This window comes from Podarcis bocagei, assembly GCF_964188305.1.
Source record: "Podarcis bocagei genome assembly, chromosome: 7".
Classification (NCBI taxonomy): domain Eukaryota; kingdom Metazoa; phylum Chordata; class Lepidosauria; order Squamata; family Lacertidae; genus Podarcis; species Podarcis bocagei.
Genome location: NC_138132.1, coordinates 76,546,105 through 76,561,514, shown reverse-complemented (window position 1 = coordinate 76,561,514; position 15,410 = coordinate 76,546,105). Strand labels below are relative to the sequence as shown.

Sequence of the window (15,410 nt, the reverse complement as noted above, 5' to 3'; positions counted from 1 at the left end):
TGGAAGGCTAAAGCCCCCCCCCCCCACTTGCTAACATCCCCTACAGTGGTTGGCGTTTTTTAAAAAAAAACTTTTTAAGGAAAGCTTTCCCCCATTCTGCTGAGGAACCCCTGCTGTTCTGATACATAATTCCTAAATGTGGCTGGTCACTCCTGTGTGTTTTTAAGGTAAAGGGACCCCTGACCATTAGGTCCAGTCGTGACCGACTCTGAGGTTTCGGCACTCATCTCTCTTTATTGGCCAAGGGAGCCGGCGTACAGCTTCCGGGTCATGTGGCCAGAATGACTAAGCCACTTCTGGCGAACCAGAGCAGCGCACGGAAACGCCGTTTACCTTCGCTCCAGAGCGGTACCTATTTACCTGCTTGCGCTCTGATGTGCTTTTGAACTGCTAGGTTGGCAGGAGCAGGGACCGAGCAATGGGAGCTCACCCCGTCGCAGGGATTCAAACTGCCGACCCTCCGATCGGCAAGTCCTAGGCTCTGTGGTTTAACCCACAGCGCCACCCATGTGTGTTTAAGACCCTTCCTCAAATCACATGGTCCTCATGGGCACGCCCTAGGACTATCCCCTGAGGCTGCATTCGGTCTCCTTGTGGAATCTCCAAACAGGCTTCCCAAGCGCCCCGAAATTCACACGGATCTGCTTTGAAAAGCGACAGGATGGGCGCTTGACTCCTACACCGTTCATTTCCCCCATCTTGCTGTGCAAGAAACATAACCTGTTCCGTTGTCATCCGTATTTGCAGGCAGGCTACAAGAACTCTCATTTGTTCTCCTGTCGCTTTCCCCTAATAATGCCACTCCTTTCCCGTCAGCAGCAGAAGATAAAAGAGGAGGCATCGTCTCCTCTCAAGAGTTCCAAGAGGCAGAGAGAAAAGGCAGCATCTGACACCGAGGAGCCCGACCGAATCAACGCCAAGAAAACCAAAACACAGGTAGGTTTCAGTTAGAGCAGCCTGTGCCAATCTACCTCCCCCCAGATGTTTTGCTGCAACTCCCATCAGCCCCCAGCCATCACATGGCAAAAGATTTGTTTGAGAGACCCTGACATGCATGTGCCTTTCTTTTTGTGGGCCCAGCTGGCTCTGGATGACATAGACCAGGCTTCCTCAACCTCTGCCCTCCAGATGTTTTGAGACTACAATTCCCATAATCCCTGACCACTGGTCCTGCTAGCTAGGGATCATGGGAGTTGTAGGCCAGAAACATCTGGAGGGCAAAGGTTGAGGAAGCCTGACATAGACCTTTGGGGCAAGGCCTTTGATAAGGTAGATTTTAAACCATCATTGTGTCCAGCCAGCAATCTTTCTCTGCTAGGGAGCAGTGTCAGGAAAAGGACTGTTGTCTTAATCTCGCGCATGTGGGCTTCCCAGAGGCATCCTTGTTGGCAGCTGGTGGACTAGATTGGCCTTTTGCTCCAGCAGGGCCCTTATTTACTTGAAAGAATAAAAAAATAATATTGGGGCACAAGGGTCCCAACATTGGGTCATTCGTTTGAGCCCCATTTTGGGCAAAGGTTTCCTGCATGGCCGGCGGTTGCATTAGATGCCCCTCGTGGTCCCTTCCAGTTCAAAGATTGCTGTGATTAAGGGTGGCAGAGTGGGAAGCAGGCAAATATGATCCACAGGTCACTCACAAGTTATTGTGTGGGGGCCACCTTGGGGAACATATGTTGCTGTGCAGCTCCTTACTTTTCAGTGGGGCTTGCCGCACAGGAAAACTACCCAGTGAGATCACACCATATACCAAGTAAGATTTAGAATTTCTACAGTAGGAACAAGTGTCTTGGGCTTGGCCTGAATGCCCCCCATTGTCTACTCCCAAACCTGGCTGGTGATATAGGAAACTGGATACTAAGTCAGACGACTGCCCCATATAGCTGAGTGTTGTCTACATTCTGCTTCTGTGACTCTGCTACAGCCTTTCCCACACAAACTCTTATTTGGGAAGCCACTCAGTGTCCATAAACCACACCCTTTTTAACACGGAGCTTTCCTCCATGCTTTTTGTCCACAGGAGATCAGCCGGCCCAACTCCCCGTCCGAAGGTGAGGGGGAGAGCTCTGACAGCCGCAGCGTGAATGACGAGGGCAGCAGTGACCCGAAGGACATTGACCAGGACAACCGGAGCACCTCGCCCAGCATCCCCAGCCCCCAGGACAATGAGAGCGACTCGGATTCGTCTGCCCAGCAGCAAGTCTTGCAGGCGTCCAATGGCCTGGCCCAGCCCACACCCGCCTCCATCCCTGTCTCAGTGCAGCTGCCACTGCCAGCCACCTCTGGCCTCCCCTCTTCGGTGCCTGCCCACATCTCCCCGTCCGTCTCCCAGTCAGGTAGCAGCCAGCCTCAGGCCCCGGTGCCCCCCCACTCTCACATCCAGCAGGCCCCATCGCTGCACCCCCAGAGGCTGCCGTCTCCTCACCCGCCGCTGCAGCCCCTGACTGTGCCCTCCAGCCAGCCCCAGCCTCCTGCTGTCCCCCAGCCCCACCCGCAGCCTCCGCTCCACAGCCAGATCCAGCCCCTCCCTCACAACCTCCAGGCGCAGCCACTCCTGCCTCACCCGGTCCCCGCCCAACCGTTCCCCCTTGCGCCGCAGCCTCCCCCGCTGCCTTCGTCCTCGTCTCAGTCTCAGGTCTCCCTGCAGCCCCAGGCTGTGCCCCACCCCCACGCAGCACTCCAAGTCCCATCGGTGCAGCCCCCCTTGCAGGCGCCGTCTCCGCTGCAGCAGCAGCCCCCGCCGCCACGAGAGCAGCCCCTCCTCCCGGCCCCTCTGACCATGCCCCACATCAAGCCGCCTCCCACCACCCCCATCCCTCAGCTCCCCATGCCGCCGTCCCACAAGCATCTCGCGGGGCCCTCGCCGTTCTCCATGAACTCCAACCTCCCGCCACCGCCAGCCTTGAAGCCGCTCAGCTCCCTCTCCACGCACCACCCGCCCTCGGCCCACCCTCCTCCCTTGCAGCTGATGCCCCAGAGCCAGCCGCTGCAGCCTTCCCCGGCGCAGCCCCCTGTCCTGACGCAAAGCCAGGGCCTCCCTCCCTCCGCCAGCCACTCCTCCTCCAGCCTCCACCAGGTACCTCCCCAGCCCCCTTTCCCCCAGCACCCGTTTGTCCCCGGGGGGCCACCACCCATCACGCCTCCCTCCTGCCCGTCGACCTCCACGCCGCCTTCCGTGCCCAGCGCCCCTCCTCAGGCAACGGGCTCCACGTCAGCAGCCTGCGCTGGGAACATCCCCGTGGTGACGCCCTGCACGATGCCACCCATCCAGATCAAGGAAGAGGCTCCGGATGAGGCGGAGGAGCCGGAAAGCCCACCTCCCCCGCCCCGGAGCCCGTCACCAGCGCCGACAGTGGTGGACACGCCAAGCCACGCCAGCGAGTCAGCTAGGTAAGGGAGGGCGTGGGCAGCTTTGGGGAAACTGCCACCTGTGTAAAAGTTCACGGGACTTTCCCCCACCTCTGCCCATTCATAACTCCCTCACTACCACCACTTTGGATGATGGTTTGGTGATTTGAACATCCGCAGCTGTGGATCAGGCTGCCTTCTCAGGAGAGCTTGGGATCCCCTTAAAACTGGTGCACCCAATAATGCTGCCCTGCAGGTGCCATTGGCCTCGCAGCTTCCAGCATTCCTAACGGTTGTCCATTCTTGGGCTGATAGGAATTGGAGCTGCAGGGCACCACATTGGCTACCCCTGACTTAAAGGGGCTCTCTGAGGGCCAGGATCACAGGAGAATTGCTAAAATGGCCACGTCATAACACAGAGTCTCTTCTCTCCTCCCCATCCTAGCAACAAGGGTCTTCTAAAAGCTCCCCAGGTTGCTACAGCATGAAAACTATAAAAAGGTGCACGGAAAATTTGTGAGATACGTGCCAGGGATGTACAGCATTTTGAGGCTGTAGAACACCTCTTTAGATCCTGTTTTACTTCTACATAAGGAAAACACTCAAGAGCATTAAAAAGAATGTTCTCTTGAAAGATTGCACAGCACAAAGCATATTGTGATATTGATTTGTCCTCTTGGATTAATCATTTTTGTGTGTGTGTATACAGTATACATGTATATAAAAAACTTACTTTGATTCTCTGTGTTGGGTAGTATTCTACATGGTTTTGTAATCATTTATTTTCCCAACGTCTGTTGATTTACCAGTTTTACCAGAGTCCCCCCCCCCCACAATATGTTGCACAAGGTAACTTCTTCCTGGCTGTGTGGGCAGGGGGTGGATCTCATTCTGCCTCCTGCTTCTCAAAATGCTTATGCTTGCTTTGTGTCCCCTGTTCCCTGCACCCCACCTCACCCGGTTTCTTTGCTGCCAGGTTTTACAAGCACCTGGACCGCGGCTACAACTCCTGCGCGAGGACAGACCTGTACTTCACGCCGCTGGCAGGTTCCAAGCTGGCCAAGAAGCGCGAGGAGGCCATTGAGAAGGCCAAGAGGGAGGCGGAGCAGAAGGCAAGAGAAGAGAGGGAGCGGGAGAAAGAGAAGGAAAAGGAGAGGGAGAGAGAGCGTGAGCGTGAGAGAGAAGCTGAAAGAGCGGCGGTAGGTTTGTCTGTCTGTCAAGCCGTGAGGGGGTGATCCCGGCGGGTCTCGAGCCCAACGGAGGCTGCGGTTGCATGATGTCCGGTTGCATTTCCACGGGCCTGGCGTGTGAGGGCTTTCGCTGCTCCCCTGTGGCCTTGAGAGGGAGCAGGTCCTTCCTCCTCCCTTGCTCTGAATTAAGGATTTCCTCTTTGCCCCTTCACCTCCACTTCAGATCGCATGATTCAGACGGTTATTTGGCATGCAAAAAAAGGCTGGCAGAGGGCAGGTGCCCTGAATTAGCATGTTGTGGACTTGGTTGGGGACCACCTTTGATCCTGCAATGGAAGCTTGGGTGCTCACCCCTCCTTCATTGTCAGAGGAAGTATACACCTCTGAATTCCATATACTGGGAATCCCAGTTGGTGCTGCTGCTGCACTCAAGTTCTGCTTTGGGGGCTTCCCATTAGGTCATTGGGGTGGCCAGTTGTCAGAAGAGGATGCTGTGCTAGATTATCCTTTCGCCCGATCCAGCAGCCACTCTTCTTGTGCTCTTAATTCCACAGTCAGAGAGGAGCTGTGGCTATAAAATTCCTGGAACTGCAGCAGCTGGAGAAATTTTGTTCCAGGGGTTGGGGTGGGGGGGAAAGCTGAGGACTATTCAGACAGTGCAGAATGACAACTCACAGTCAAGAATGTCAGGATTTGTCATCCAATTTCACCTGGAGGGTTGCAGCCTCCCCAACACTTGCAAATGATCCAAACTTCTTTTCTGAGTTCCTCTGAAAATCCTCACCTTCCTCCCATAAATGCTCCAGGTGGGTAGACCTAGACTACCAGTGCTGTGGCACGGAGACCTTTTACTTGCTGCAGGGGAGAGAGCGACCCTGTGAAGGAAGGATTGTGTGAGAGCTATTGGAAAGGTCTTGAGCTGGTTTTCAGTTCCCCTACTAAACTCTTCTCCCCTCTTCGGTACAGCAGAAATCATCCAGCTCGTCGCACGAAGGACGTCTTGGAGAATCCCAGCTGAGTGGCCCAACTCACATGAGGCCGTCGTTCGAACCTCCTCCCACCACCATCGCCGCCGTCCCCCCGTACATTGGACCCGACACGCCGGCGCTACGGACCCTCAGCGAATATGCGCGGCCTCACGTCATGTCGCCCACCAACCGCAACCACCCCTTCTTCGTGCCCCTCAACCCCACCGACCCTCTGCTGGCCTACCACATGCCCGGCCTCTACAACATGGACCCCACCATGCGGGAGAGGGAGCTTCGGGAGAGGGAGCTCCGGGAGAGGGAGCTGCGGGAGAGGGAGCTGCGGGAGCGGATGAAGCCGGGCTTCGAGGTGAAGCCGCCGGAACTCGATGCGCTTCACCCCACCACCAACCCCATGGAGCACTTTGCCCGCCACGGCGCCCTCACTATCCCCCCCACGGCGGGCCCACACCCGTTTGCATCCTTCCACCCGGGCTTGAACCCCCTGGAGCGGGAGAGACTCGCTCTGGCAGGCCCCCAGCTGCGGCCTGAAATGAGCTACCCGGACAGACTGGCCGCCGAGAGGATACATGCGGAGCGGATGGCATCGCTCACCAACGACCCCTTGGCCCGGCTGCAGATGTTCAACGTCACCCCGCATCATCACCAACATTCGCACATACACTCGCATCTACACCTCCATCAACAGGACCCGCTGCATCAAGGTGAGTCTGTAACAGCGGTTTGCTCCATGCTGTGTGTGCAGCCCCTGATGCCGTCCATTTCTTTTTGAGCTGGGTGGGGAGGGGCCGCCTATTTCTTTGGGGGGAGTGTTTTTGCCAGCAAATGGGAAAAAAGTAGTGTACCTGGGAGAGCTAAACTGGAATATCTGTCCCAGTGTGTTAGTTTTCAAGTTGCAGAAAGTCTTTTGTTGTTTTTTACACAGAGTAAAAAAACACACGCTAGCATTTTTACAGGAGCATTCTGAAGTGATGCACTCAGCGCTAGTGTGATGCAAAGAGGACCATATTGAATTTGAACTACCACCAGCCTGTGGAGGGAAGTCCCTTTATTTACTTAGCCTTGATCCTCATCACCCAAACGAGAAAAAATGTACACGATGGAACGTTTTAAGGGCAAACCTAAGAGAAACTGCGAAGCACATTTCTGATGTGAAATGCCTTTGATACAACCACTCGGGGCATTGGCGAGGCCAGCAGGTCCCCTGCACTAAAAAATAGGTCTCCTTTCCTGTCATGGATTCAGCGCAGCTCCTCCTCCTGTCAGGGGTCACTTAGCAAGAGCCGCGTTGCCAAGCTTCCAGCTTAGGAGAAGTTATGCAAGGGAGCCTTGGAGCAGACCAGAGAGGCATTCAGGATCTCAAATACAAGCCCACTTGTCCTTAACATGTGTCTTAAGCTGGGGTCTGTGTAATCCCTACCCCCCTCTGACGGCAGTGAGGTCTCCCGAGTTCACTGTCCTCTGTCACTCTCTACTCCTTTTACTGCTATAATCCGTCCTTGAGCTCAGTAGGCTCTCCATTCTAGTAGAATGTTTTGGAAGAGGGCTGGCATTCAGGGAGGACAAAGAATCGTGCAAAGTGGGGTGTTTTCACCCTCCAGTTTAGATTACTTTTTGTACTTCTGTTGGCACCCTGACCCATTTCAAGGAAGGTGCCTCTTCTGTGTGACACCTGGTGATACACACCAGTCTTTAGTGCAGCTGTGGGTAGTGGTTAAAACTGGTTCGTGTTCATTGTAGGAACAGGCTCCAGTGGGTAGGAAGCTCTGTGGTGGTTTGATCGTTCTTGAAAAGTGTTCTAGCAGAACGTCCAGCATCATCTTTTCAGTTTCTTGCCCCCCACCCTTACCCATAAGTTCCCAGGGTTGGTTGCAGCAATTTAAAAAAATACTCAGAACAGCTTGAAACAAATGAGTAGGTCGTATCCCAACTAAGTTCTCATCAGCCACTGAAATTGATGGACATGGCTAACATAAGTAGGCCTAACTTGGTCCTGTCCATCAGTTTCAGTGGCTTTGCTCTGAGGAGGACTTAGTTGGAGAAAACCCACCGTCCCGCCAGTGATGACAGGAAGGGAGACAAGACTTTAATATTTCAAGGATCCTGAACACAGAGCCCATGATGCATCCCTCCAGCAGGATCCACGTTGCCCAAGACACCCAGCATCACAGGAGGAGGGTGACACCCCCCCCCCGGTAACATAACCTCCAAGTGTAGCAGTTTGCTTTCCCCATTGGGGTAGAACTGAAATCACCACTCCCCTCCCTCCTCTCCCATTAAAGAACTGAGGCTGTTTACAGTATCTGGGGTTCTATTTCCTGGACATGCTGGGTGGGGGCAGAACACTGGGGAGCGGAGAGTTGCATGTATTTTCGTAGAGTGCTGACCACGAGCAATAGTTGCTCTTTTTAGAAGGTGATCCTTCCTGCTTTGGATGCATGTTTAATATATTTCCCATGGTTTGTCTCCCCTAGAGAAAATTGTAGCCAATATAAACTGTTGAGAGAGAGATGGGGAGGCTCCAGAGCATGCACACGGAGTTGTGTTTGTGTGTGTCTGTGCATGCGCACGCACGTAAGCACAGGCAAGGAGCTGGCTTTACTGCTTGCCTTTCCATTGCTAGATCCCTGTACTTGCTTAAAGGGCACTTTCAACCTGCTTCCTCCCAACTAGGGTTGCACGATGTTGGATTTTCAACATTGCAGTGTATTGCCAGCCAAACGTTGCAATAAACCGCAATGTTGTAAAAAAGCTTCATTGGCCCCAGGCAGCGAAGTGCCGGGTGAAACTGCCACAGCTCTCACCATGGCAGCTGAGGCGCTTTCACGTCAGCACCTTGCGGGCTGTGGAAAATGCAGCTGGCCCCAGCCTGCTGCTCAGCTGGGGGCCCGAAAGTCTCCTGCCCCCAGCAGAGGCAGCCCAGAGTCCCCCACGCGAAACCAGCAGGGGACTCAGGGCTCCTTGACCAGGCTCAGCTGGGGGCAGGAGGCTGCTTGCCCCTGCAGAGTCAGCCCCGGTGTCCCTGCCACTCGTGCTCAAGCAGCAAGGATCTTGGGGCTCCTTGGCCAGGCTGCCTCCACCTTTGCTGGCATGGGGGCAGGTGAGCTACCTTGCCCATTTGCCCCCCACTCCCCAAAGACAGACCAGGCAACAGTAGCCATGCACACTGAGCCTGTCAGGCTCCGTGCATTTGACTGCCTTAGCCTTCACCTGTGTGGGTGTGCTGCCCGCTAGCAGCATCAAAGAGCCCCTACACCGCCTGCCTGGCTGCCTTCCACCCAGAGGGTGGGCTGTGTCTTTCTGGGAGGAAAGGCGCAGCACCCCCTCCCAGACGAAGGCAGCCAAGCAAGGCTGCAGCCCCAATCCCACTCCTACCCAAGTGCAAGCAGGAGCGGGGTTAGGGCTCTCTCAGCTGGGGGGGGGCACCTAACGGAACTCCCATCCCACCGCTGTCTCCATAAAACTACTTTGCTGCATGCTCCTCAGTCAAGCAGTTTAAAGAAGCGGAGGGAGGAAGAAGCTGTATTGGTAACTCGCTGATGCAGTTTATTTCTCCCTCTGCCGGGGCAGAGTGTGATGATGGTTTCACCAGTGGTATGTCCCCCCCGCCCAATACCAGTCCTGATATATTGATATATCGCCCAATGCTACTCCCAGCACCAACACCTTCCATGCCCCCCCACCCCCCCAAAAAAAAAATATTGAGGAAGGGCTGTAGCTCTGTGGTGGAGCACCTGCTTTGAATCCTCAGTGTCTCCCCACCCCCAGGATCTCCAGGGAAGAAAAGCCCTCGTATGAAACCCTGGCTAGCTGCTGCCAGTCCTGGACAGTGCTGAGCTAGAGAGACCAGTGTCCTGACTCAGGGCATAGCAGCTTCCTACATCTTAAGGAGAAGGCTGTAGCTCGATGGCAGAACATTTGCTTTGTGTTCAGAAGTTCCCAGGCTCAGTCCCTCGCTGGCATCTCCAGGTAGGCAAGATCCCTGCCAAAAAGCCTGGAGATCTGCTGCCAGTCAGTGTAGACCACTGATCTTCAGCTGGTGGGTCAGGACCCACTTGCGGGTCACGGCCTGATCCAACATGAGCTCTATTACCATGCAAATGTATGGTAAAGGGTTTCAGAAATGGGTCCCCAAATGCATGTTTGGGTTAAAAGTGGGTCCTGGGATCTGGAAAGGTGGAAGATCCCTGGTGCAGACAATGCTGAGTCAGATGGACCAGTGGCCAGGCTCAGGATAGAGTAGCTGCTTTGCATGCAGAAGGATCCAGGTTCACTCCCCAGTGGCATCTCCAGCCAGGAAAGACCCCAGCCTAAAACCCTGGAGAGCCATTGGTGTAGACAGCATGGAGCTTGCTGGTCTCATTGGTCTCCCCCCCAATTTTCTTTTCTTTTTTTGCCTACTGAGGTGGGTGATTTGGAATTGTTTTTCCCCCTTGGGATGATAACAGTGGAGTTAAATGAGACACTGGGAGGGGAAGGAGCGTGTGTGCATCCTCGCAGCCAAGGTCAGTAACAAAAGCCTCCCCACCCGCAGTACAGAATGTACTGATCTCCATAAATGTATCAGACTGCAGATGTACTTTTTGTGCAGGCAGACAGAACAAAGTGAATCTTGCATTTAAAAATAGATGGAGAGAATCTGCCCCTGCTTTCTGGGTTAAGGCAAGGCGTTATTACAAGGGAGCTTTCTCAGGAAGAAAGCTCTCTCTGTGTTTCAGGGAAACTCAGTGATAAAGCTGGTTTCAAAAGAAATAGTAGAATCATAGAGTAGTAGAGTTGGAAGGGACTCTGGGGGCCCGCTAGTCCAACCCCCTGCAATGCAGGAATCTCAGCTAGATCATACATGACAGATCCAAGGGCATGCAGGGATAGCTAAGTACAGTGGTACCTCGCAAGACGAATGCTTCGCAAGACGAAAAACGCGCAAGACGAAAGAGTTTTCCGTTTTTTGAGTCATTCTGCAAGACAAATTTCCCTATGGGCTTGCTTCGCAAGACGAAACGTCTTGCGAGTTCTTGCGAGTTTGTTTCCTTTTTCTTAAAGCCGCTAAGCTGTTAATAGCCGCTAAGCCGCTAATAGCCGTGCTTCGCAAGACGAAAAAACCGGAAGACGAAGAGACTCGCGGAATGGATTAATTTCGTCTTGCGAGGCACCACTGTATACAAAAAGGCAGGCCTTGTGCCTTGCTCAGTGTTTTGCAAGCTGCATTTCCTCCTCTATGCTGGAAGGGGAATAGCCATAGCTTAGCGGTAGAGCAACTGCTGTTCGTATGAAAAGTCCCAGGTTCAATCCCCCACTTCTCTAGGTAAGGCTGGGAAAGGCTCCCTATCTGAAACCCTGGAGAACTGCTGCCAATCAGTGTAGGTAGTACTACGCTGGTTGGACTACTAAGCTGGTTGAACAGTGTCTTCCGTTCCTATGTCTGAAAGCAGGGATAGCCCATGTGGTGCCCTTCAGATGTTGCTGGATTACAACTCGCATCACCTCTGATCATTTTCCATGCTAGCTGGGATGATGGGAGTTGGGAGTCCAGCAGACATCTGGAGGGCACCATGTTGGCTATCCCTGTCTTAATGGAGGGCCCAGAGTACATGCTTTGCAAGCAGAAGTTTCCAAGTTCAGTCCCCAGCATCATCTGGGGAAAGTGATGTAGGAACATAGGAAGCTGCCTTTTACCAAGTCAGGCCATGTGTCCATCTAGCTCCGCATTGTCTGCTCCAACCAGCACCCTGGTTCTCCATGGTTTTCCCTACTTGGACATGCCAAGGGTTGAATTTGGAACCTTCTGCATGCAGGGCAGATGCTCTATCACTGAGTGCTCTGGTGCTTCCCCAATCAAATAAGCAGATGATGAGGATCTCCAGAAACGGCTGAGAAAAACTCCCTGCCCTGAAGCCCTGGAGAGCCACTGCCGGTCAGTGTAGACAGCACCAAGCATCTCCATGCTGTTGTTGAGACGGAGGGCGATTGTGTTCAGAACAGATCCAGAGTCCAGAGTCCTTCCCAAGACAGGTTCATCAGCCACCACCTTCCAGTGACCTACATGTTCAGTCCAGATTTTGGGGTGTTTTGTAGTGCTCATTGGAGAGCCGTTTTAACCAAACACCTCCAGATGTCTTGAGCAAGGAAGTCAAGGAAGCAGAGACCTCACATTCCTGTGTGCAAAGTTTCTCCATACAGTTGAAGAGCTGCTGCAAGTCAGTGCAGACCCAATGAGTCTGACTCAACATGGCACTTTTCTCCTATCTTTCTCTCCCCCTGATCTCAAATTCTGCAGGGATCAAAACTGTTCACTCTTTAGAAATAGTTTCAGATTGTGTCCCTGAAGCTGTCTTTGCTGATAGCCCCTCCCTGAGGGGTCCCACTAGCTCTATGAACTCTCTGCTAGCTTATAGGCCAAGGTGCGATACAAACCCCAGGCTGTAATTCAGGATCCGAGTGTTCCTGTGTTTCTCTTGCCTGGTGGGTTAGTATTGTAAGCCTTGCGTGTAGCACATCACGCATGCCGTTTGCAGCGGATCTTCTGAGTGTCGTTAATTGGATTGATTCATGCTGGGTTGGAACATGACCTCTCTCGACATATGATAGAGGGGCCCTGGAGGCAGTGACCTAGGACAGGAATCCCTTAGAATTAGGCGACTGGGATCAGGAATCTTAACAAAACCCAAGGCTCACCAGGAAGGTCTTGTATGAGAATATGTATATATGCAACTGCAGGACGAGAGGAAATCTGCTGAGACAGGCTGCTCTGACCTGCAGCGACTCAGGCTGCAGACGCCCTAATTAAAGCACCCAGGGTCTCATATGCTCCCTTGGATGAGAATCGGGGTCAAAATGACCTGACCAGATTCTCTTCTCCGTTTTCTGGGAACCTTGACGAAGCACCTGTCCAATTAGCCCCCTTCTCCCCCCCCCCGAAGATCTTCCATCTTGCAAGCAGGGCAGAAGATTTGCTGTTGTCCACGGTTTTATTTTAAGGTTTCTCCTTCTTATAAGTAAAGTTCTGAAGGGACTTCAGATATTTCACGGCAGCTGAGTTCGATCTCCGCCTTGCCCAGGGCCTAGCCCCATAACCTGTTTTCAGATGTTCTGCCCAGCCTCTGCGCATGTGAAGTAGTAATGACTAGGAAGATAATTTCCCTGAGTTAGTAAAGAGAGCATTTTCCTCACCATTGAGAAATCATTAGACAAACAAGATCTCACTCCCCACCATGATTCTGTCTGTCTGTCTTTGTCTCTCTCTGAGACAGAAGGCAGGCTTGGGACTCTGCAACTCTGAAATCATGCATCAGATTTCACCCGGCTCTGCCCTTGCACTTTCAAGCTTTTCCCAGCAGCCACAAGAGCTAGGAGCTGGTTCTTTAAAAATAGAGGATTCTCCAGATGTGAAGCTCTGTGCTAGGTAGTACGTGAACAGCTTGTGCTGCATCTGTCAGCAAATGTGCAAATAGCCCCCTGTGGTTGTTTGTTTTCTCCTTCCTCAAATAGCAACCCTATGATGGTGTCCCTTTCTGTTCTGGGACCTTGAACTTGGTTTTTTCTGGGGTGACATGAAACTTCTAGGGGAAGGGGGGAGGTTAGCAGACAGATGTGGAGATCAACCACCCTCAGCAGGAAAGGCGACACTTCTAAGAGGCTTATATTGCACGTGTTTCCCTTACATTGTTGACAGTGTCATTATTATCTGAATGTCTTCTGGCGGCAATGAGGTCTAGAGCCTTCTCAGCAGAGGCATCTACCTTGAGGAACCCATCCAGCTGCTTCACTGCCCTCTTTTTAGGAAAAACTCCCCTTCTTAGGAGAGCTTTGTCTCTCATAGGAGGAAAAAAAGATCTCTGCCATTCTGTGGCATTATTGGGGCTTATTTTTCAAATGTTTTGATGATTAATTTTATGATACGCTTTGTGTCTTGTGTGCGGTGCCTCAGATGCCACCTCCAGGGCATTTATGGGACGTGTCTAAAAAAGGAATAGTAAATGAATGGTGAATTGATTTTCTGTTGTTCTTGTACGCAGTTCCCTTTTTCCTTCTTAATAAGAAAGCTCATTCCTGTTCCCCCCTCCCCTTTTCTCCCCTTTTGTTTTAACTCTCAAAGACTGTTTGGCCACCCGATGTCACTGCGAACACTCCAGACAGAGAAGTAGGCTCCACAGTTGGAGGGGGGACTAGGCTTCTGATAATTACCGGTTATGCTCAGCTATTTGCGCAAGTATTAATGTTGCTTTTGACCCCTGAACAAAATGAGGGTTTCTGAGCCTGGTGGTAAGTTGTCGTTGCTTTTCCCCCCCTCTTTCCTACCGCCCCCAACCTTTCCCTTTTGCAGGCTCGGCAGGACCTGTCCATCCCCTCGTGGACCCCTTGGCAGCCGGGCCCCATTTGGCGCGCTTCCCTTATCCTCCCGGCACTATCCCAAACCCGTTGCTAGGGCAACCGCCCCACGAACACGAAATGCTCCGGCACCCGGTCTTTGGTAAGTGTGCAGTAGCAGCCCTTGTGGAGCCAGTGTTGCCCAACCTATGCCCTCCAGAGGTTATTGGACTACGACCCCCATCATCCCTGGCCATTGGCCATGCCGCTTGGGGCCGGTGGGGCTTGGAGTCTGACAGCAAGATCTGGAGGGTGGCAAGTTGGGGAAGATTGATGCAGATGAAAAATAGAAGACCTAAGGGCTATCTGGACGCATTTGCCCCCCCCCCCTTGCAGGGATGCTGTTCAGCACCTAGTGTCCAGAGGTATCCTGCTTCTGTACACCGTGTGGATATTATTGCCAATTGTCTTTAATAGACAAATGCACCTAGTTTAGGTTTTTATTGGGTGCCAGTGATTTAATGCATTTATCCTGGTATCCCAGCTGTCTCTGGACTGACTTACTTATGAAATTAAGGCTGTGAACTGGGGGAGTCTCATTCAAAGACTCTTCGTACCAGGGATCAGGCCCCTTCCTATGTGGATGGCATTCCACAGTTGAGTTGCATCCAAGTAAATCCTACTCAGGGTAGACCCACACAAGTCATTTCCAGTGATTTCAGCATAGAGTAGGACTAGCATTGGGTGCAGCCCATCTGCTCAGTCACTGTTATCCCAGCTTGCAGTTACCAGGCATGCCTTGGCCAGTCCAAACTTGTGTGCGACAACCTTTTCTCTTTTTCTCTCTCCCCAGGTACCCCCTACCCACGTGACCTCCCTGGCGGCATCCCTCCTCCCATGTCAGCAGCCCACCAGCTACAGGCCATGCATGCTCAGTCAGCAGAGCTTCAGAGACTAGCCATGGAGCAGCAGTGGCTGCATGGGCACCCCCACATGCATGGGGGCCACCTCCCCAGCCAAGAAGACTATTACAGGTAAGGCTGGGCCCATGCTGTCAGCGGAGGAAGAAGCTCTCTGGGGCAAGCTCCCCTTAGCGTGCATGCTGCCCCTTGGCCAATTCCTCCTCTATTTATTTGTTATTAAGATTATTTATTGAATTTGTATACCGCCCAAGTGGGCAACCACCTTGTCCTGAGGGAGAAGGGGAGGAGAAAGGAGTGGTCTGGCGAGCTGCCACCACCCACCTCGCAGTGGTAGTCCCCTTATATCACATTTTCTTCTTAATTGATGTTTAATTGTGCAACTGTCTTTGGTGAACCGCTTTGCGAGGTACACCTGAAAAGCAGCATACCATAAAATAGGCACAGGGGACGTGTAGCCCTCCTAGACGTTGCTGGACTACAACTCCCATCATCCCTGACTAATGGCGATGCTGGCTGGGGCTGAAGGGAGCTGGAGTCGAGCAACATCTAGAGGGCTGCCTGTCATGAGTGAGTGAGTGAGTGAGTGAGTGAGTGAGTGAGTGAGTGAGTGAATGAACCAACCAAGCAACCAACCAACCAGCCAACCAACCAACCAACTA

The 15,410-nt window shown here is 52.9% G+C and overlaps 1 protein-coding gene and 1 long non-coding RNA gene across 20 annotated transcripts in view; one reads left to right on the top strand and one right to left on the bottom strand.

Moving 5' to 3' along the window:
• RERE (arginine-glutamic acid dipeptide repeats) overlaps positions 1 to 15,410 on the top strand; it is a 357,369-nt gene that overhangs the window by 336,595 nt on the left and 5,364 nt on the right. For 8 of the 19 annotated variants that reach the window (XM_081201368.1, XM_081201369.1, XM_081201384.1 and 5 more), the window contains 7 exons: positions 817 to 936; positions 2,018 to 3,387; positions 4,322 to 4,544; positions 5,502 to 6,225; positions 13,617 to 13,661; positions 13,845 to 13,991; positions 14,682 to 14,862. In XM_081201368.1, the coding sequence (XP_081057494.1) occupies positions 817 to 936; positions 2,018 to 3,387; positions 4,322 to 4,544; positions 5,502 to 6,225; positions 13,617 to 13,661; positions 13,845 to 13,991; positions 14,682 to 14,862 (2,810 nt within the window). The remainder of the gene's footprint in view (positions 1 to 816; positions 937 to 2,017; positions 3,388 to 4,321; positions 4,545 to 5,501; positions 6,226 to 13,616; positions 13,662 to 13,844; positions 13,992 to 14,681; positions 14,863 to 15,410) is intronic. The other 11 variants (XM_081201385.1, XM_081201376.1, XM_081201375.1 and 8 more) reach the window with 7 other exon arrangements.
• Positions 9,900 to 11,404, bottom strand: LOC308591183. The gene is made up of 2 exons (XR_014010034.1): positions 10,675 to 11,404; positions 9,900 to 10,393 (listed from the first exon to the last, which is right to left on the bottom strand). It is a non-coding gene; the product is annotated as an uncharacterized lncRNA (long non-coding RNA).